Genomic DNA, 22,328 nt, shown 5'->3' on the forward strand with positions numbered 1-22,328 from the left:
AGGAATAGGAATTTGCCAGGTAAATTGTGTATTAGGGCTGGGGGGAAAAATGAAGCCAACATTGTTTGGGAGCAGGAAGGGAAACTAGATATTAAATAACAGGTAGGTAAGGCAGAAATAATAAAAGAGACCTCACAAATTATACTTGACCTTCACTCTGCATTAAGTAATTGGAAACCAATTTTTAAAAAGTGTGACTTGATGGCACTTCTGTGTTAGAGTGGAGGCTGATGGAAACGCACATATTATCCACAGAAAGAGAATTAATTCAATAATCTGGTGATGACAAGTGTAGAATGATAAAGTCACTGATGGATAATGACCAAAGAGAATTCCAAATTGATGCACTAACTAGGAGACAGGAAATTAAAGAACATAACCTAGTTTTCCCTTGCAAGTGTCTATACAATATAGGTAGCAAAGCTGCACCCCAGTGGGCACCAATCATACCATGTTCCACAAGCACAGCATTCCAGCAGCACTCTCCTGGGGGAATGCATGGAGGTAGAAGACCAGGGCTGGTAGACAAGAGTTGGGAAGTATCAAGATCCAAGTAGTAAAGAAACTTATGGGAGTGGACTGGGAATATGGCCTAGCAGTAGAGTCCTAGGTTTGATTCCACAGCAACACATATATAGAAAAAAGGCAGAAGTGGCGTTGTGGCTCAAGTAGCAGAGTGCTAGCCTTGAGCAAAGAGAGGCCAGGGACAGTGCTCAGGCCCTGAGTTCAAGCCCCAGGACTGGCAAAATAAAAGAAAAAGAAACTTAGGGGAGTAACTTTATAAGGAAGTCACTTTATAAGGAGCATTCACAGCAAGAAGATGGCTGAAGTGCTAGGGCAGTTTTAGAGGCAGAGCATGAGAAGCTCACAGGGAACGATCACAGAAACCAAAGGAGAAAAGTTCTGAGGTTGATTTGTTCACCAGCATCAGAGGTTAACACCAAATAAGAGAGAAGAAAGAGAGAATTGCATTAACTTTTGCAAACAAACCACTGGATGATCTTAGCAGTAACAAATGGGAAGAAGCAGAAGCTAACAAGTAATCAGAAGTGAGAACAGGAAGTAAGAACGTAGGTATTAATGAAAACTATCTCTTGCATTTCAAATGGATGGTGGGCATTTTGGAAGGCAGCTATGCTCACCACTATACCCCCAATGCCTCACTGGTGGGCATTTTGGAAACCACTGCCACGTTCCCTCTACCACCAGAGCACTGGAAGCCAAGAAGTACAAGGACAGTTTTTAATTTTACTGCATCTCTTTTAAAAGCACCTTCGTTCATTTATTTCTTACTCATTTGTTAAACATTTTCCAGGTCCTGGGCTAGGTCTTGCAGATACAAAAGAAATAAGGCTTGCTCTCAAGGCACTCATAACACAAACAGCATAGAAACAAGTACAATACTGTATGAGAAATGCAATGATGGTACTGGGGTTCAGAGATCACAGAGGGATGCCCTCCAACACGGAAGTAGGAGCAAGCCAGTTCTCAATTTAGCACTGTTTAGTTCCAAATCCACTTCTGATTGCCTGCTCAATGATAATGGAGATTTGGGAGACAACTAATATCTTTACAGTACTAGTTATTCCAAACAATGTTATATCTTTAAAACTTATTGTTCTTTCATTCTATTTCTACTTTATGGTTCTCTGGATAAGATCTTGTACACATTAAATTTGATATGTTCTTAGGTAGGTAGTACTATACCATCTCCAGCAGAGTCAGACTCCTCCATGTTTAAAGTTTCTTCCATGTTTAACCTTTCTCAGTCCTATGGCAACATATAGGGTTTCTTCATATCTATGATGACTTCTTTTTATCATAGTTAATTTTTGGTATTACAGTTCCCATATTACCCACAGGTAATATCTGTCTCCTACCTAAACTATTACAGATAGATAGGGCAAGTGAAGAGAAGAATACTAAAACATGGGAATATGGGTATATACAGTGGTGTGGGGATTGAACCAAGGACCTCATAAGTGCTAGGCCCTCATACCTATACCCTCAGCTCTCAAGTTACTCTTAAAATGCCCAGTTCTAGAAGAAAAGGATGAATAAAGATTAATTTGAGACTGATCTTTGTATCAGAATAGAGAAGTGAGAAACAGAGGACAATAGAATAACTTTAGTCCAAGACAGGAAGACAGCAGAAAATGGAAAGGAGGCCATGATGAACAAGCCCTGCTGAAGCAGCACGTACCTTTGAAGACATCAGACACACATAATCTAAAAGGCTTGTCAATAGACCGTTGAGGAGGCTTGAAGGAATCTGGGAGAAAATGGCAAAAAGCAAAGTTGAATTTAAAGGGGCTCTAGATATAGCTCGGCGACAGACTGTGTGCTTAGTATGAACAAAACAGGCTCAATTTACAGCACCAAAGAAAAACTTGTTTTTACTCACTCCAATGAACCCATCATTGTATCCTCACTCTACTAAATTATAGTTGATAAGTATTAGTAGTAACTGATATACATGTACTTTGCATTTATAAAATGTATTTTGCTCCATGTCATCTAATTTAATTTCAGCAACAATCCATGAGGTAGGGGAGGGCAGGCTCAAGCCTCAGAAGAAAACTGTTACTTGAAATATTATGCACAATTTCAAAACCGGTATCCTAATTCCTCTGACTACAAATATGATGCTTTTTTTCATATATATCACTCACACGCTGTCTCTCATGAAGAACTCTAAATAATCTTTATTAGTAAGTTTTAATGTAATGCTAACAGAATGCCAGAACACTTACCAATTTGTTCTAGCAAACACAGTCCTTTATACCATTTCGTGAGCTCACTTGATTGAGATCTTGTGATTAGATTTTCACCACTGAGACCACTTGTAGGAATAAAAGCCACATCACTCTCCTATTAAAAATATTGAACCTTTAAAACTTATTACAATATTGCTTAAACAAAAACTTAAGATTCATCATTACCTTAATGGCACCAAAATTTCTAAAGCAACTATAACATGTTTTTCAAAAGCTAAGAGAAAAACATAATTACAGCTTCGAGGTAACTGAGCCAATAGTTTTGTTTCATTTTTGTTTTTATTTGTGGGAAATACAAAAATTTACTCCAAAACACTCAGACATTTTTATCTAGTGACACAGGCACATTACAGATTTTTGCTGGACAAACTTTTCTCTACCAACATTCTTTTGTGACGTTATTTAGTATACATATGGGAAGATATTCACCTTTATAAAATCCAAGCCAGATATTCGATATGTACAATTTCTAACATAAAATAGACCAAAGAACATAATACTTATACCAGAAAGAAACAACAAGCAAAGAAGAGTTAAACATACTTAATAAGAATATTAATCCATTGTATAGTTTTATCAGTAAGATGACTTATAGAAATAACCAAATAAAATTCATACCTTAAAACCTGCTTGCTTAAGAAATTGCCCAAGTTTTCCAGTAATCTCTTGAAATCTTTCTTGTTGCCAATTAACCTGATAAAGATCCAACTTACTTTTAGAATTGTGCCTTCAGAATGATTATAATATTCAAATTTCTACAATAAACTATAATCAAGACTATAAAATATAAATATACAAATCTACCAAATATAAAATCTACTAAAATTTAAACTTGATCAATTAAAATTTAATCTTGTGATGGCCTTAATCTTTCCTAAAACAAAAAACATACAATTTCTAATACACTTCGAATTTTTAAGATACATCAAAAATGATTTGGAATTGGGGAAGAAAAGTGAACAAATTATTTAACAGTACCTAACTTAACTATTGGAATAAAATAAAACTGACACCAGACTAAAAAAGTATTTGTAGGATGAACTCACTAATAATATGTATTACTTAGGTAGTGCACACAATATTGGTGTTGATAATAAAATTCCTTCAAATTTTCTCTACATTTGAAACTGCCAATACTAAAATGCTATAGAAAAAACTGAAAATAATGTAGTATTATAAAAGAACTACTAAAAAAATGTAGGTATTTATCTGATTCAAAGGTATAAACAATATCTAAATAAAAAGTCAAAAATGTGAATTCAAATATATGTTCAAATTAAAACAAAAAATGATCAAGTTATAGTTTCCAAAGAAAAAAATATTGTTAATATTCATAAGCAATGAAGTTTAAAACACAGAAAGATTACACATTTGGTTGTTTCTTTCTGTTTTCTGCAATCTTGGGGATCAAATTGTTACTTGGGCTTACTAAACATTCTACCACTTGAACCACATCTTCAGTCCAGAAACATTATTTTCTTTTATACCAAATAAAAAAAGTCTTATAGCATTCTTGATAGAGATTTTGGAAAATAAATACATCATATGTTACAGAAGTAATAACCACAACTTTTCTCAAAGGCATCTGAATCACATTCAGCAAATCTTATATGAAAGCTGAACATGAGTGCTCATACCTATAATCCTAGGTGCTCAGAAGGATAAAATCAGAGTTCAGAGCCAGTCCAGGCTGGCTTTATTTTCCAAAGTAATCAGCAAAACATTGGATGGTCTGGAGGCATGGCTCAAGTGGTAGAGCACTAGTTGAGTGATATGAGGCTTGGAGTTCAAATCTTGGAATTGGCAAATTAAACAAACAAAAGATGTCTGCCCTTAAGCTCAATGATTTTCACATTTTCTAAAGACACTTTCACATACACACAAAACAAATGGAGGCTCTCAGAAGGATGGGATGACTGGGAACAAATCATATCATTAAAATAGACTAAGTCATAAAAGCAGTATATTTATTTGAGTTATTATTAGAAACATACATGAGAATTCTGCTGTTGTCTTAAAAAACAATTTTGTAAAATAAAAGATCTTTGTGTGTAAAAACTGGATGGATATACCAAATAACATAATTCCATACTTTCATCAAATAATATATTATTGTTGCAATAAAAATAATTTTTAAGTTCTCAAATTCAATTTTGAAAATGAGAAAACATTTTTGCCTAAAAATTACTAATAAGTCATTTATTTAGCACAGGAGAGTAAACTCATTTTTAAGAAAAGAATCTGACTCATAAAAGTACTAGTCACATGGGCATCCACATGGCCAAAATAATATCTGAATTAGCACCAGAAACAAATCCTAATACCTGATCCATTTTATTGACTGCAACTGCCAGTTGTGTCACTCCAAGAGATCGAACTAAGAGGCCATGTTCTCGAGTTTGTCCTCCAGTCTCAAACCCAGCTTCAAACTCTCCCCTGCTGGCATCAACAACTAAGACAGCTACATCTGCCTAAGGAAAACACAAACAAAGCAAAATAAAAATTGAATTATTTTAATTCCAAGGACAAGCTACTCAACAATTTGGTCAGACTTTAACCACAGTATCTTAATCCAATCTCAACCTAAAATCAAATGGCAAATGCAAATTAAACATGAGAAGTGTACAGATATTTTATTTATTTATTTATTTATTCATTTATATATATTTGTGCCAATAACTGAGGCTTGAACACAGAGCCTGGACACTGAGCTTTTGTGCTCAAGGCTAGTGTTCTACCACTTGAGCTACAGCTCTACTTCTTGCTTTTTTGGTGCTTAGCTAGTCTCACGAACTTTCCTGAGGAGGCTGGATTTGAATTGTAATCCTCAGATCTCAGGCTCCCAAGTAGATAACAGCTGCATTAAAATTTTTAATAAAAATTTATAATAGGTACTAAGGATGCAAAATAATGACATAAAGAACAGTAACAAAGTGTGTATGATTATTTAACAATTAATAATTAACAATTAAAATATCTAGCAAATAGGAAAATATAAACAAAACTAGAACATAAGAACAAATACTATCAATGTATAAGTTAAAATATTTGAAAATTAAAAATTTCAACTTCTAAATAGTTCAAAAATGTTGAGATATCTTGTATTTTCAATTTCTAGAATTACAACCTCATTATTAAGTTATTAATTTATATATGTATATATAAATCAATATACTCTATTTAGGTAAGGAAATATCTGATACCTGGGCTGCTCCTGTAATCATATTTGGAATAAAATCTTTATGGCCTGGAGCATCCATTAATGTAATAACTTTGGTTGCAGTTTCAAACTTTGTCATTCCAACATCCATTGTTACTCCCCTTAAACAAAACAAAATAAGTGCACTTTATAAACAGTCACTGACACAGGTTAAATTACTAAATAATAGCCTGAAAGATAATCTAAATAATGAGAACCTTATTATATTTATTTTTAATAATTAAGCTATCAATTGGGGATAGAACTTTTTTGTTGTGTAAGTCTTTAAAACAGGCTGTGAGTACAGCCTAAGCTCAGTTAAAATACTAATATTTCCCATTTCCTTAATTTTTGTAAGAAATAGTATAAGATGAGAACAAAGAAGGAAATGTAAGGACATCTTAAGAGACAAATACATATTGCACATGAAAAAAAAATTAACCACTCTACAAGGCAGTTTTCCCCAAGTTCTAGTTTATGCTGCACTACTTATAGAAATGAACTCATAAAAACTTTCAGCAGAAAATCTGATCAGTATGCTACAAATTTATAAAACAGAAGATGTCAGAGATGCCCAATTTTTTTCCCAAGAGGTTAAAAGAAATTTGATTCATATTTTTGTTCATCTCATTTCACTGTGAGACCAACTACAGTACTTCTTGTAAACCACAAAAAATGAAGGTCCAGTTGATAAGAAAGCCTAAGTGAAGTCTACAAGAATACTGCATCATTCTAGACGTGGTGTCTTTAAAGGGGACATAATATGGGCAATAAACTAAGTTTAAGTTTACCCCAGGATCATCCAAAGTAATGAAGAAGCATTCCCTTTTACACACACATACATAAAGTCTGAGTAATCACTGCAATAAACTACAAGTTCAACCAAGCCATAACTTTTCTCAATCTTTTTAAGTGCATAGGTAGGAATTATCTCCATTTCTAAAATTAGCATCCTATATAATTCTAATATTCACATTGTTTTCCAAAATATGGCCACTGTCCAACTAATTTTTCTTAATAGGATAGAATATTGGTTTGTAAAACCATACACTGTTCAAAAGACATCTACAAGAAAAAATAAAGACCACCATGATTGAAACTGTTGTTTATCAAAAAAGACAAAGAATACCATGACCTGTAGTAATGTAAACTAATACTACAGGAAAAAAAAAATTTCTGCCTAAAAAGCATGATGATTCAGATAGATTCCTAATGTATTAATGAGATTAAAGGAACTGAGGAATTCAGTTTAAGATCTGCTAATTCAGAAGATCTTCAAGGTTCTTAGCCATTATTTTGAGATAGTTGGTAGATCAGTAGATCACTTTATTAAGGTGCCCTCTGCTCCTTCAGGCCATAACACCTGTAAATCATGTCTATCATGGCTCTATAAAGACCTTGGAAAAATACTATTCTTTGGCCAGAGGTATGTATCTACATTCTCCTGTGAGAATCCCTCCAAAACTAGCATTTAACATTGAAACAGAGGAGGAGTAACTGACTGGTGAGATATGGTAGGATATGTTTAAATTAGTTTTTCACTCTGTCTCATGAAAACATCATATAGAAAGTACAAAAGTGAATTATGCCTGGTATCCTGAAGTCACTGATCATTTTGAAATCTACACAGAAGAGAGTTTACTATGGTTGTCGTCACAGCCTAATACTCTTACTCTAAGCCAGCATGGTAGAACACACCTGTAAACCCAGCACTCGAGACTGAGGCAGGAAGATATTAAGCTTAGCAGGAATCTTGACCACATAGTTCCAGGTTGACTTGTACTTAACATGTTAAAGACCATTACAAAAAACTGAAAGCAAAACCCCAAACAAGAAATGAAGTCATTATAACTATAACTCAAAATCGAGACAACTGGACATATACCTAGGAATGTTACAAGTGAAACTTTAGGTATTAGCTTCCTCTTTCTGTGTGGTGGTTTTTATTTTGCATTAGATAAACATTCTTTTCATCTATTCTCAGATTTCAAAAGAAAAAATGTAATTACAAGGAGAAAAACAATAACTGATATTGTGTCAAATCAGTAATTTCCTGATAAAACATTTTTCCAAAGCATTTCATTGCTTCACATAACAATACATAGTGCACACTTATGTTAAACAATGGTGCCATTTCAAACTGAAAATTCTGAAATAGTGGGACTACCTTTCCCTTTCTTCACCCGTTTCATCCAAGACCCATGCATACGCAAACGAAGCTTTGCCAGCTTTTTTGGACTCTTGTTCGTACTTATGCATAGTTCTTTTGTTCACATTACCCAGAAGATAAAGCAAATGGCCCATCAGAGTGCTTTTCCCAGCATCAACGTGACCTAAGGAGAACCAATTCAAGATTAATACTAAGTCCATTTCCAAACAGTGCTTGCTTGCATTGTAGCACTGCATAAATAAACACAATTTTTTATTAAATGACAGCTCAAACATCTAAACAGAGAGTAAAATGTAGATCTCTTTTGGGAGGAAGAAACTTTCCCAGTTTGGAAAATACAGTCTCTTTCATTTGCTTACAATGTGAAAGTGCCACAAACCAAGTCTAATGGCCACCTTGGGAAACTGGCACTATGTTACCAGGGTGACAGCATTATGATGCCATGCCTCTTTGCTAGCACATCACTATGCTCACAGCAGAACCCACTGTTCCCATGCCACCCCTGGAAGCTGTCAGGCCACCACAGAGCTGACTGAGACTCCAGAGCAAGGAAGGCCTACCAATGACCACTAGGTTCAGGAGCTGCTTCCCGCCTTGCCGCTTCTCTAGCTCCACTTTCACATCAATCTGCTGCTTCAGCTTGCCAGACTTTTTCACCGCCATGGGAGTTGCGCTCTGCTCTTCTGACACTTGAATGGAGAGGGGTGGAAGAGCTGACTTAGATGCTGTGGTATCAAGAACATTGTTAGAAACGGCACTGTTATCTTCACCAGGAGGTCCTTTTGGAGGTGTGTGGAAACCATGACCATTTTCTCTGCAGAAAGATCAGAAAGCAGTGTTCAAAAGCATGCTGTGCAGTGTTAGAGACAGAGCATATGTCTCTCCAATAACCTTCATATAGACCAAAAAATGATCTTTGCTAAGTGGCTAGAGCCTACTGTGGTAAAAATGACAAGTAGCTAGATGCAAACCACACAAATACAGATTTGAGGATCCTGGTGGAAGAAAGACTAACAAAAACATTAAGATAATGCTGAGCATGGGAGTGCATGCCTGAACTACTAGCATACAAGAGGATCAGGAACTTGAGGCCATCTTGGGCTACAGAGTACAAAGGTAGGCAGGTAGAGAGAGAGGGAAGGAAAGAAGGAAGGAAGGAAGGAAGGAAGGAAGGAAGGAAGGAAGGAAGGAAGGAAGGAAGGAAGGAAGGAAGGAAGGAAGGAAGGAACGAAGGAAGGAACGAAGGACGGAAGGAAGGAAGGAAGGAAGGAAGCAAGGAAGGAAGGAAGGAAGGAAGGAAGGAGAGAGACTAAAAGAGGGAGAAGAAAAAAGGAGGGAGGGAGAAGGGAGGGAGGAGACACAGGGAGAAAGGGGTATCCTGAAAATAAGTACAAAGCCTTTAATACATTCAAAGCCAAAATAACCTTATAGTCCAAACCTATAATCATAATTCTATTACCAAAGCCTTGGTTATATAATCATTTCTATCAAAATAAAAGGGAGATATTTTGTAAAACTCATACCAAATAAGGTATTGTAAGAAATTATTTTTCTAACTCATCCCTTTTGACGGCATAGCTGTCTTTTTTTCTCAAACACTAAGCTTAAATAAAATTTCCATATGTCTACACTTTCTGATTTTTGATAAAGCCCACCTAAACACTTTCTCATGTCTGTGACAATGACGGTGCCTTCACAAGTGAGCACCTCAGAGCTCACTCAGCTCTTTGACCAATCCCTGCAAAAACAGCATGGCTGCTGGCCCTATTCAAGCACTCCACCTTGCATTCCTTTTTAAGAACTATACATAAATTAGGACAAGAGCATGTTAAATCACACATTATTAAGAATAAAGCCAACTAGATTCAACTTAATGTGGACCAGGCACCGAGAAACTACATACGAAGAGCAGTTACACGAACCACCTAAGAGTGAGATGGAAATGGTCAGAAGAGGAAATCTATTTCCTTCTTGCTCACTGCTGACAAAAATCAGATCAGGTTTTCCCCCTCAGAGAAGTTTTATAAGCTAAATAGTAACCTTTCCATATTTATAGAAAGCACTAGTTATGTTAGTAACTTCACTTAAAATATCTCATATCTATTCTATTTTTGCCTCTTAAAATCTCCAATCACTGTTTATTCTTTAGCACTTCAACAATTTCAGACCATAAGATTTTTTAAAAAATACTAGTGTTTGCCTTATTACCATTTTTTATAGAGAATTGGAATTCTAGGTAAGTTTAATTTTATGCCATTGCTACAATGATCCATTTTATTCAATATGAAAATCTAAGACAGGTTAAATATTTTAGTTATTAAAAATATAATTTGTAATTCCATGATTCACTGCCTACATGTAACACCTCAGTCCTGTTTACCTCTGCCACCTAGTGGTACAGAAATTCCCTACCTCACAACACTGAACTTCACAAAATCGGTTTAAGTAGCTATAAATTATTTATGTGAGGGAACTGACATTGAGATGGAATAATAACGCACACCAAGCTATATTCAAAACAAATTTCTCATCCTTCTCTTTGTACCATGTTATACTGAGGACACACAACTCTTCCATGCTAAACCATGCAAAATTGAAACAGATCTCTAACAAACAGGAGACAATATTATTTCTAAAAAGTTGGGAGAGAGTTTTAAAATCTTACCCAGGCACTTCAAATCCCATAGTTTGCTTCTTTCCAGAAACAGTCATTTTAGCAACTTTTGGCACAATTTCAGATTCACTTCGAGATGACTGAGATCCTACCGATTTTCCTAATTAAAGAGTAAAACAGAAAAGGATAGTTAGTTTCTAAAAACACATACATATTTTATAAAATACAGATTACGATTGATATGAAAACAATTTATGTCTTTAAACACAGATCCTTTAGTGAGATATAAACACTAAAAGCAATCCTATCAGCCATCCTGGGAAATACCCTACTTCAGGACTCTCCTATGCTTAACCTCTACCAAATCTCTTCCTAATTTTGAACTGACTGTTAAGTTTCAGTATTAAGAGGTCACAAGGTGGTTTCTGCATGGAGCCTTATTCTAACATTGTACCTAAACCCTCTACTTACCTCATCTACCACACCCTTTCACAAGACTAAAATTGTCTGGTCAGTTAGCAGATGGTTAAACTATTTTTAATGCTGGGACATTTATAAACTGATGAACAAGCTTTATTTTGCTAAAAACATTGCATATATCTTACTTGCACACAACACTAGATTCAGTAAGACAGCTAATATCTACAAAAACTATAGGGGAAGAAGTTAGTGTAGAAAAAGTGAATTAAGGACTTGAAGGATAAATTATGAGCTAGATCAAAGTAAGACTTTTCAAATTTAATATTGACTGGACTTTTTAAAAATTCATAATTTTCAAAACAGTACTAACATTATTAGATACACACAAAATTATGGATTTTATACTGCTACAGTGGTAAATATAAACACAGAAATGACTAAATAAGGAAAGATAAATGACAGAATTCACTCGAATATGCTAGGTATTATGATAGGAATATAATAAATAAGAATATATATTGCTGTACTCAAAGTTTACAGTCTAGTTGAAGAAAACATTAGATAATCATGTAAATTTTAACTGTTACTAGTGTTTAAAGAAAAGTTCATATAGACTGGGTACTGTGGCTCTTGTCTGTAATCACAGGAAGCAGAAATAGGATTTGGGTTCAAGGCCAATCTATGAAAAAAGTTGTCGATGTGGTAAAGCACACATGTATTTTCAACTATGCAGGAAATATAAAAAGGAAGATCACAGACCAGGCTGGCCCAGACATAAATGTGACACCCTACTCAAAAAATAACTAAAGCCAAAAAAGGATGGAAACATGCCAAGGCCCTGAGTTCAAGCTCCAGTATACTAATAATAATAATAATAATGATGATGATGATGATGTATGGTGACATAAGACCTGCCAACAAGGTAACTGCAAGTAAGTACTGGAGCTAAGACAGAAAAATTAAAATTAGCTTAGAAAGGAAGAATGCCTTTACATTGTATATTAGCCTATGGTAGAAGAAAACAGAAAAAGAGCCTAGAAGCTAGAAAAGTAGGCAAGACCAGCCATTCAGTACCCTCAAGCCATACAAAAGATCTTAATGTTTCTTCCACAAATCTGGATGCCATCAAAATGAGGAGAGTAAGTGGTAAAGAGAAAAAGAGAAAGGATAGAAGAAAATAAAGGGACTGTACCTGAAAATAACGTGTTTGGATGGGATAATCATGACACCACAAAAGGAAATGTCAAAGAGGCAGTTCCCCACATTGGGCCAGCTCAAAGACAAGGTTAGCTGGAGCAAGGAAGCTCTGATAATCAAGGAAGACATTACAGAGGAGGGAAAACATACAAAGTCTTAGAGAACTCAAGCATTTAAATGCAAGACAAGATGATGTACCTGCAGCAAGATGAAGGAGAACTGGTGCAAATCAAGTTAAGGGAATAGTGTGTGATGGATCTGACACTGATGGTAGTCAGATGACAGGAGGGCTGAAAACACACTAGTTGAAATGATCACTTGAGATAAAAGTCTCTGGTAGAGTTAGCAAGAGCCATTGGTAAAAAGTGAAGGAAGCAAAAGCCAGAACAGGTTCAATACAGAAGGCAGGTGAGAAAATGGATGCAGAAGGGCATGTTCATGATCTCTTTTCTACAATTTCAAAGTCCACAAGCACAAAATTAATAACTCCTAGTTGGTTTTCTTGTTTCTTTTTTTTGAGAGAGTGAGTCTTACTATCCAGTTCCAGATGATCTAGAACTAGTTTGCCTGGGCTGGTCTAGAACTGACAGGTCATCCAGGCTGATCCTCCTGCCCCCCGTGCCTTCTAAATGCCTTCCCAGCTCACCAGGGAAAAACTCCTTTAGCAGCAAATCTAACTAGACTGAGACTATTTACCTATTGTTCTCACTTGTCACACTTAAATTGAAAAGCTACATGTTTCAGAGTGGAAACAGCTACATTTGATAATGAGCTTCACCTCCACAACCACCTGAAGACATGTCACACAGGGTATGCACCTGCAAATGCTTTTCTAAATGTAAAATATTCTGCAATTCTAAATCAAATCTGGCCCATGGGCTTTAGATTAGAAATTGTAGATGTGTGAAACTGTTTTTAAGTTTGGTTCAAGTCATATAATGATAGAAGAACAATATAAAGTCAAGAAAAAATGAGAGGAATTAGTTGAATGCATTAAGAAAAAAATCAGTATTTTACAGTTTCTGAGATGGTAGGAAGAAGTAGAATTCAAAGCACAGCTAGAAACAGACTAGGAAATCACTTTATAACTAAGATTGGAACTCAGGACCATGTGCTTGTGAAGCAGGTGCAGTCACTCTACCAGTCTGGGAAAAAAAGGTATTTTGTTGCAAAATAAGTCAAATGTATGTTTAGTAGTTGGAAGGTGAAAATTCTTGAAGGCTTCTACTTTCTCCTTAACATAACAGCTAAAAAAATGAGAGGAATTTACGGTCAGTTGGCCCACTTTAAGTTCTGTGATAGTGAATTTATGGTAGAACCACTCTGCCTTTCTGCCTGGCTTTCTCTAGCAACGTCCAGTCATTCAGGAAAAGGCATTAACAGTAGCGGGCGGCATTACCTGCTTTATAAGGAGTCAAGTCTACCCAACAGGTGTGAACAAGAAAAAAGGTTTTGAACACACAGCAAACACATCTTAAAACAGTACTGAAATGATTATGGATCATGAAATCTAAAATGGATAAAATGATAACGATATGGTTGGAGAAAGGTCACTGTAGGCTAGGCAGTCAGAAGCGATGTTGGTCAGAATGAGTGGTCAGAATATGCACAAGTGACATTTCAGGAGAGGTGATTATAAGGAATTACTGATGAGAGGTGAAGGTGGCTGCAAATGAGGCAAAGAATGGAAAGTCTTGGTTTTAAGTAGACATGATACACTAGGTAAGACACATTAGTCAAGCTATGGTCAGGAAGGTAACCGTAAGCCAGTAGTCAAAATCTCTGAGAATGGACAGGAGTTTGTTCTGTAGATGACTAAGAAAGAATTGTTTCAAAAGGCTGATTTCAGGCAATAGAAAGCTAAAGGAAACAGATATTGAGAGGAAAAATATGGAATGATGATGATGTTGGAATGGCAAGAATGTAGCTGATAGCCCATGCTCTGAGGCTTGCAAGGCAATGCTGGAGCAGAATGGGGAAGTGGAAATACACTAAGAAAGGAAGGAAGAAAGGAAGGAAGGGAGGGAGGTCTCAATCCAAGTTCTACAGAGCTAATTTCAATTTCCTATTATGCAAATATACATTCGTTCAGGGGAGGGGGGATATCTGTAGGACCAAAGATGCAACATTTCAAAAGTTTGATTATGTGGGCTGGGGATATGGCCTAGTGGCAAGAGTGCTTGCCTCGTATACATGAGGCCCTGGGTTCAATTCCCCAGCACCACATATACAGAAAATGGCCACAAGGGGCGCTGTGGCTCAAGTGGCAGAGTGCTAGCCTTGAGCAAAAAGAAGCCAGGGACAGTGCTCAGGCCCTGAGTCCAAGCCCCAGGACTGGCCAAAAAAAAAAAAAAAAGTTTGATTATGTGAAAATGAGAAAAGGCCATTATACCCACTAAAGTAGGGGTTCTTTAAATACTTCCTACTTTTGTTTTTAGGTCAGGTATGTCTTTAAAAAGCTAGCCATAGAAAAAGGCACATTCTTCAGGAAGAATGTACCATATAAATACAATTTTGCATGCCACATGCAGGAAATCTGATGCTAGAACCTTCCTCTTAAGAGATAACCTTGACCAGGCTATTTTGGAACCATATTAATTCAACAATAAAAACATATATTCAGTTACGCACTGAGCTATTGTTACAAGCAATATGATGTACTTTGGATTTACTTCCCCCACTACATTACAAAATCCTCCCATAATTAGCTAAGGGAAGAACTCTACCAACCCAATCAGAATGCACTAACCACTAAAATTATCAGCCACAGATCAATGAGAGACAAAATGTATTCAAAAAATCATCACAATTTTAATGTAAAATGGATATACTGTGTTCTTGCATCTCACTATTAATACCCAAACTGCCACTCACTTTTCAGTAAGTCTCAAAATAGAGCAACAGAAAATGAGCACCAGATGTGAAATAGGAAGCTTGGAATCTCAAGCCTGGCCTGCAACTCATGAACTGAGGACCTTACAGCATCACAAACTTCACTTCCATCTGAAACTTTTCAGGGGTGGTCTGGGGGCTTTTGTGGTACTATATGTCAAACCCAATGAGTTGTACTGCCAAACCCCTGCCTTTATCTAAAGTTTCATGTTATAAAGTTTCTACTTCACTCAATAAACTGAATTAAGTTATTTCTAGCTCTGAAAATGTGTATGTATCTATGACTGCCAAATCACTAAATGTCCTTTATATCAAACAGGCCATTATGATGTAAAAGTAAAATTGCCATTACAAAGGGTTCTGCATAACCTCCCGGAAACCATGCAAAATCTACAAAATCACAGTTACCCAAAAGATACGCATTCTAAAGATTCATGTAGTTAATCATTATTCTGCCTCTAGCAGAACAGAGAAGAATTGTTCATCAGTTAGATTTTCACTTTAGGAAAAATAAGTTAACTCAGTGTGTATATGTGTGTGTGTGTGTGTGTGTATGTATGTATGTGTTTTACAAAGAAACAAGGACAAATAAGTGAAATGATTATGCTTCAGTGGCTGAGTCAACCTCCTTGCTCAGTTCACCTTGTTCACATACTGGTTATCCCTGTCATAAAGCCTAATTCGAAACTGCTCCCCCTGTCCCAAGTGGTTACCTGGGGAAACCACTTCCTCTAGGACTCTAACGTTTCCTTTCTGGGATTGAAAGAAAACCTGTAATGGTTTTCACTTGAGAATGCATCCCTGCAAAGCTAGATCTCTACAGCATCACACACCTGTTACTGAATTTAATGGCTGCTACTGAAAAATGTTTGCATATGCACATGAATTACTCTCTTCTGACTTATTCATTTGATTTTAAAGATTTTTTTCCAGGCAGGAAGTACCTTATGTGCGCATCATCTACAAGTCACAATGCTCTGCCAATAATCTTTCAATAAAGAATTGAAGGATCAACTCCCATGGGTTTAATTAAATTCTACAACTACAAGTTGATCTCTATAACCTTTACAAAATATCTGAGTCCTTCTTTGAGCAATAGCTTCTTTAGACACTTTTCCTACTTCTTGCACTAATAGCTATCACCCCTAGCATTTGGAGACAGTAACTCTAGAAAGCCAACCTGGCACTTGCTATGGGCACTTTGGTTTTCTTCCAGGTGATTTACATGATCCCTTACCTTCATAAAGAATAGGTGTAATTCCTACTTTACAGAAACTCGTGGCTGATTTGACAGAGGTATATAATCTTGACACACCCATTCTTATTTTTAAGGCACATGATAGTTACTCTCAAGCAGTTCATCAACTTTTGAGATGTTATGAAGTGGTGATTATTGGCCAGGTAATAGGCTGAGATTCACGGTTCAATGCGAGCCCAGGCAGGAAGTCAGTGAGGCTTTTATTTCCAATTACACACCAAAAGGGCTGGAAGCATCATACTGGCTCAAGTGGTAGAGTGCTAGTCTTGAACAGAAATGCCCACAGACAGCACCTAGACCCTGAGTTCAAGCCTCAGGACTGGGGGAGGGGGGGAACTGGCAAAAAGTAGTGGATATGATAGAGACAATAAAGAAAAAGAAAAAACTGAAGTGTATTCCTGAATAACAAAGGCTTAATAAGCAAACTGAGTTGATCTTAAAAAAAAAAAAAGGTCACCAGGGCAAAATTTCTGAAAAACATTGGGCACTGATCAATAAATGCTCACACATTTGTTCAGACAAAACTTTGAATGACTAGCTTTTATTAAAAAAAAAAAAAAACTTTCGGGCTGGGAATATGGCCTAGTGGCAAGAGCGCTTCTCTCGTTCGTATACATGAAGCCCTGGGTTCGATTCCCCAGCACCACATACATAGAAAATGGCCAGAAGTGGCGCTGTGGCTCAAGTGGCAGAGTGCTAGCCTTGAGCAAAAAGAAGCCAGGGACAGTGCTCAGGCCCTGAGTCCAAGGTCCAGGACTGGCAAAAAAAAACAACAAAAAAAACTTTCATGAATTCATGTTTAAGGACTCCTTTTCTCATTTAAAATAAAATGTAAAATAGGCATATTAGATATTCTTAGAATTACTAAAACTTACATGGTGATTTACCCAGAAAACAGGCTGCCATGTCTCCTCATTCTATTATTAGTTCCCTCACATTCTCCTTACAAGTCATTATTAAAGGCATTTCCCTTCAGGTGCCAGTGGTTCACATCTGTAATCCTAGCTAGTCAAGAGGCTTAGATCTGAGGATTGGGGTTCAAAGCCAACCTCAACAAAAATGCCCAGTCTTTCCAAATAACTAGCAAAAGACGAAGTGAATGTGTGGCTCAAGCAGTAGAATGCCAGCTTAGAATGAAGCTAGGTGACAGTGCCCAGTACCTGACTTCAAGCACCAGTATGTACACACACACACACATACACACACACACACACACACACACACATTTAAGATTCAGCTTTAGGATTCAATTTATACCCTATAATATCTCATAGCCAGGGCCAATCAATGTTAGAGCTAGAAATTTAAGGCTGTGTCACAGAAAATATATAAAACACAAACCTGACCCAATTATCAAATATTGCCAAGATTAAGTTTATCCCCTGCAAAATGTACCATGAATTTCACAATGAAGCTAGAAAAACGTATTTATGAATGCATTAAAAATTCTCAAAAAGAAAATTTAAAAATTACTTTTACTCTACAAACTTACTGATGTTTGATTGAGAAATTCTTCAATCAAAAATAATTGCCTGGCCAGTGATTCATATTTACAAAGATAAGTTCCTGGCCAGTGATTCATACTTACAGTATCCTTTTTAATCTGGATGTTTCTACATCTATTAATCCTCTTTAGTTCTGAAATTTTAGATGATTATAGAATCAACAAGTGCTAGGATAATTACCATGCCATAGTAAAACAAGTAAGTTTCAAGAATTCAAAGGTGCATAACAAAAGAATGACCTGGTCATAATAAATATCCACTGAGACTTATCATCTGCCAAGATGATATTAAACTTTGGGAAGTAAATATGAGTTTTATATAAAATTTTGATTTGTGTGTTAAGTTCTAGTTTAGACTCAAATTTCTTGGACAAGGACTGCAACTTGCACTTGTTTGGTCAACCTAAACATTTTAAAAAATGCATAAAATTTATGTATGTTTTCTGAATACCAAATAAATCAAGTCTTTTTCCTTTTTCTGATATTAAGATTTGAACTCGGGGACTCATCATACTTGTTCAGCTTGCTGGCTGGGCTGGTAGCGCACTCTACCAATTTGAACCATACCTTCAGCCTAGATTTTTACTGGTTATTTTGTGATGGAATATTTTGAATAACAATCCTTTAGATCTTAGCTTCCTTAATAGGTAGGATTACAGTTATGAGCTATTGGCACCTGCCTAACAAATCATTTTTTGATTTCCCTTAGCCAAGAAATTGCTAAAGGAATGGAGGAAAAATGAAGGTGAGGTATAAATGCATCTTCATTGAACATATAGAACTTCAAAAGCCAGACATATTATCATACTATAACACTTTAAAATTACTCACACCACAGAATGGAAAATGGATTGTGGGGGCAAGACTGAAAGGAGAGCAGTGGTAAGGTTAAATAAACATATTTGAAATTATATGGACTGACCTAAAACAAGAGCAATAGAGGAGATATGAATGGATACAAGAGGTGAAAGACTAGTCACCAGATTTGTCTTGCAAGGAAGAAAGGGAGGATGGTGATGCCACTACCAAATGTGAAATACATTCTCTGGAACAGAGTGAAGTCTTAGCTTCTCTTAGATTTTCATTCAGTGCAAACTATAGCAGGTGGATCTATCAAGGAACTGTATTATGATACTTGTTACAAATAGCTGTTTGTAACCGCAGTTTGAGCACTACTACCAAATACTTATAACACTGCCTAGATACTATCTTGAGTCTTTATAGAATAGAGTTTTTCAGGTTAAATTATGTTTTTAGCACTGGGGACACAAATATGAGTAACAGTCGTGTTTGCAGGTAATTTTCACTGACAAATGTGATGGATATTGAGATAAACACAAAATAAAAGACAAGTTAAGAGAGTGTTGCAAGAGATCACACACACTTATGATTATCGCTGATCAAAACACAGAAAAAGAGTAAAAGGGGTCAGGAAACATGCCTAATACTCTAATAGAAGATGATGATGATGAATTAAACATTAGGAACACAAAAGACAAAAGTGAGTACTAAAACTAAATTCTGTTAATACTGACACATAGGAACTAAGGTTCCTTTAGGATATATGCACAGAAATACATACAAAATAGCCAATCAGGTTTGTAAAACAAGTGTGGGTGCCATTAAAATACCTGAAACCAGTCAAGATTTAGACAGCTTACAGACATTAGAAGATGAGAAGTCAGCCAGGGAATAAACCCCAATACTCAATAAAGAGCAGTAGAAAGTAAGTATTCACTTTCCTTGTGGAGTCCTTATGTGAAATCAACTTTATACATTATCAAGTTGGAAATTGTTTTAGGTAATTCTGTCCAAGCCATTATTACAAAGATGGAAATTAAGTACATTTTCAATATCACGCTTTAAAAACTCCAGGGTCCTTTTCTACTCCTCGTGTCTTCTGGTTGCAATTCTTCAGATGTATGGAAGTAGTGTTCCCAAGATGACTTAACCAGGGTCATTTTGAAGCTACATGTTCACAAAAAACTGTGACTCAAGTACCTCTAGAAAATGAGAATTTTTTGTCCCGAACCTGAGTCTGTGCATTTAGTGAGGCTAGTTATAATTAATAACTATTCAGATATTTCTCAAAAGTTAATGTTAAAATTAATTACTCTGTTTAGCTTTAATATATACATTTCAAAAATCTACGAATATACTGCATCTAGTTAAGAGAACAGAAGATCATTCTCTGCTTAACAAAGAAAAAGTACAATAAAATTTTAATTTCTACTTGGAAACTACAAAGGCAAGATCATCTTCCCCTAACTGCAACACATGGATAGATACCAACCATCCTCTTAATCTTCAGGATGTAAGATATACAATCGTAATATAATGCTACCATTTTAAGCCAATCATAATTAGTCCAAATTGCCAAAAATTACAGCTCCAGAACAAAATTAAATGACCTAAGTATGAAAGGCTTTTGCTATGTCTTCATCTAATACATATTATAAAATAAAATGTCATGTTTTACCTCTCCAACTAATATGTGAAAACCAGGTTAATTTTACATATTATAGCCATATTTTATAATATCATATTTCTATAAAGAAGGATGACTTGTATATACTACACATTCATATTATTTAATAAAAATTATTTTTTATGGGGAAAAGTAATGTCATACAATCCAGTGATTCTCAGCTTGGTCAAAGTACCAGTTCAAAAAACCACAGATATCCTTGCTGCTTCTTTCTTGAAAATCATTGTCACTGGGAAACACTGATGCCAACAACCATTCTGTCTCTTAGGTGTCATGGAACAGGAAAGAAAAAAGACCGACAACTACTTAACTAGTATAAAAATGTAGACTACTTCAACATTAGAAGTCAGGAAACTAGTTAAGATTACCTTTAACACCACCTGTGCCTTTATAAATCTTAAAATAACCACTTAGCCTGTTAAGTGAGAGTAACCCCACCTACATACACATTAACCTCTGAACACCAATTGAAGATGCATATACTTACTTTCATCAGCATAAATACAGTGCAACTCAACAAAAACTGTGACTTAGAAAGAATGTTCTGTTTTTTTTTTTCTTGTTTTTTTTTGCTGGGCCTTGGACACAGGGCCTGAGCACTGTCCCTGGCTTCTTTTTGCTCAAGGCCAGCACTCTACCACTTGAGCCACAGCGCCACTTCTGGCCATTTTCTATATATGTGGTGCTGAGAAACCGAACCCTGGGCTTCATGTATACAAGGCAAGCACTCTTGCCAGTAGGCCATATTCCCAGCCCAGAAAGAATGTTCTTAAGAACCTAATCAAAGCAACCAAGGTAGTGTCTTCATATAAAAATCCATAAGCAAAATATGGGAAATATTACAAAGGTCGATATTCAAAAGCAAACTGTGGTATTAAGTAATTTCAATTGGACAGAGGTCAGTGGTAAGGGGTACTTGTCTAGTATGCATGAACCCCTACGTTTGATTCCCAGCACTGCAAAAACCCCCCAAAATATTAGCATAGAATACTAGTCTCCGCTTCTAATTGAAAATGTCTACTTTGAAAGCACTCCCTGAATCAAACTGGGCTCTAAAACTTGATTTCATATAGCACAAAGGATAATGTAAGATGCTGGACTTACTTAGAAACTCAGGCTGGATTCCGTGCAGGGATTTTTTTCCCTGCCTCTACATTAAGGATACATGGTATATTACTTTAACACTGTAGAATAGTAATTTGGGACACATAAAAAATTGTTTTACTAAATATTCAGAATAAATTCACAATAAACTCCCTTAATGTCAGACAAATTCTCAACTTGGTCATTCTGATCAAAACTCCTTGACTTTAAAAAACACTTAAGATTTTAAAAGGAGAGGAAAAAAAGTTAAGGGGATTTCCATGAAAGTACATCCTTTGCCAGTACACACATAGATAGACACATACAAGAATAAGGTATTTTAAATTTCAAAGAAATCTGTGAAAAATTTAAAATACTGGAAATAAATCATTTCACTGAATCTAAATATGAAAATTCTATTAAGATTGCAGATGTCCATTGAGAAAGCACACACACCAGACTACAAGTGACTATAGGTGACTATAGGTTGCTTCCTTCAATAGAACGTTGCACTGGGATGTATTCAGTAAGAACTACTTACTTTCACACAACTGTTATAGAACAAATTCCTCATAAAATCCATTATGCAGCATCAATCTCAGCATAAAGTTCAATGGGACTATCATTTAACTTTATGTAAATATCACTGAACCATTGTTTTTAATGTAAAAATGCAAATAGATTGCAACTACTTCATTTAAAAAAAAACAAACAGATTGGATTAGT

At 35.8% G+C, this 22,328-nt stretch overlaps 1 protein-coding gene across 2 annotated transcripts in view; it reads right to left on the minus strand.

The window, feature by feature from the left end:
* Hbs1l (HBS1 like translational GTPase) overlaps positions 1-22,328 on the minus strand; it is a 62,696-nt gene that overhangs the window by 16,080 nt on the left and 24,288 nt on the right. For both annotated transcript variants that reach the window (XM_048354121.1, XM_048354123.1), the window contains 8 exons: positions 10,812-10,920; positions 8,707-8,960; positions 8,144-8,309; positions 5,981-6,098; positions 5,102-5,248; positions 3,396-3,470; positions 2,754-2,871; positions 2,204-2,272 (listed from right to left, as the gene is read on the minus strand). In XM_048354121.1, coding sequence (XP_048210078.1) covers positions 2,204-2,272; positions 2,754-2,871; positions 3,396-3,470; positions 5,102-5,248; positions 5,981-6,098; positions 8,144-8,309; positions 8,707-8,960; positions 10,812-10,920 — 1,056 coding nt within the window. The remainder of the gene's footprint in view (positions 1-2,203; positions 2,273-2,753; positions 2,872-3,395; positions 3,471-5,101; positions 5,249-5,980; positions 6,099-8,143; positions 8,310-8,706; positions 8,961-10,811; positions 10,921-22,328) is intronic.

The sequence above is a fragment of the Perognathus longimembris genome, chromosome 9, assembly GCF_023159225.1.
Source record: "Perognathus longimembris pacificus isolate PPM17 chromosome 9, ASM2315922v1, whole genome shotgun sequence".
In the NCBI taxonomy this organism is placed as follows: Eukaryota; Metazoa; Chordata; class Mammalia; order Rodentia; family Heteromyidae; genus Perognathus; species Perognathus longimembris.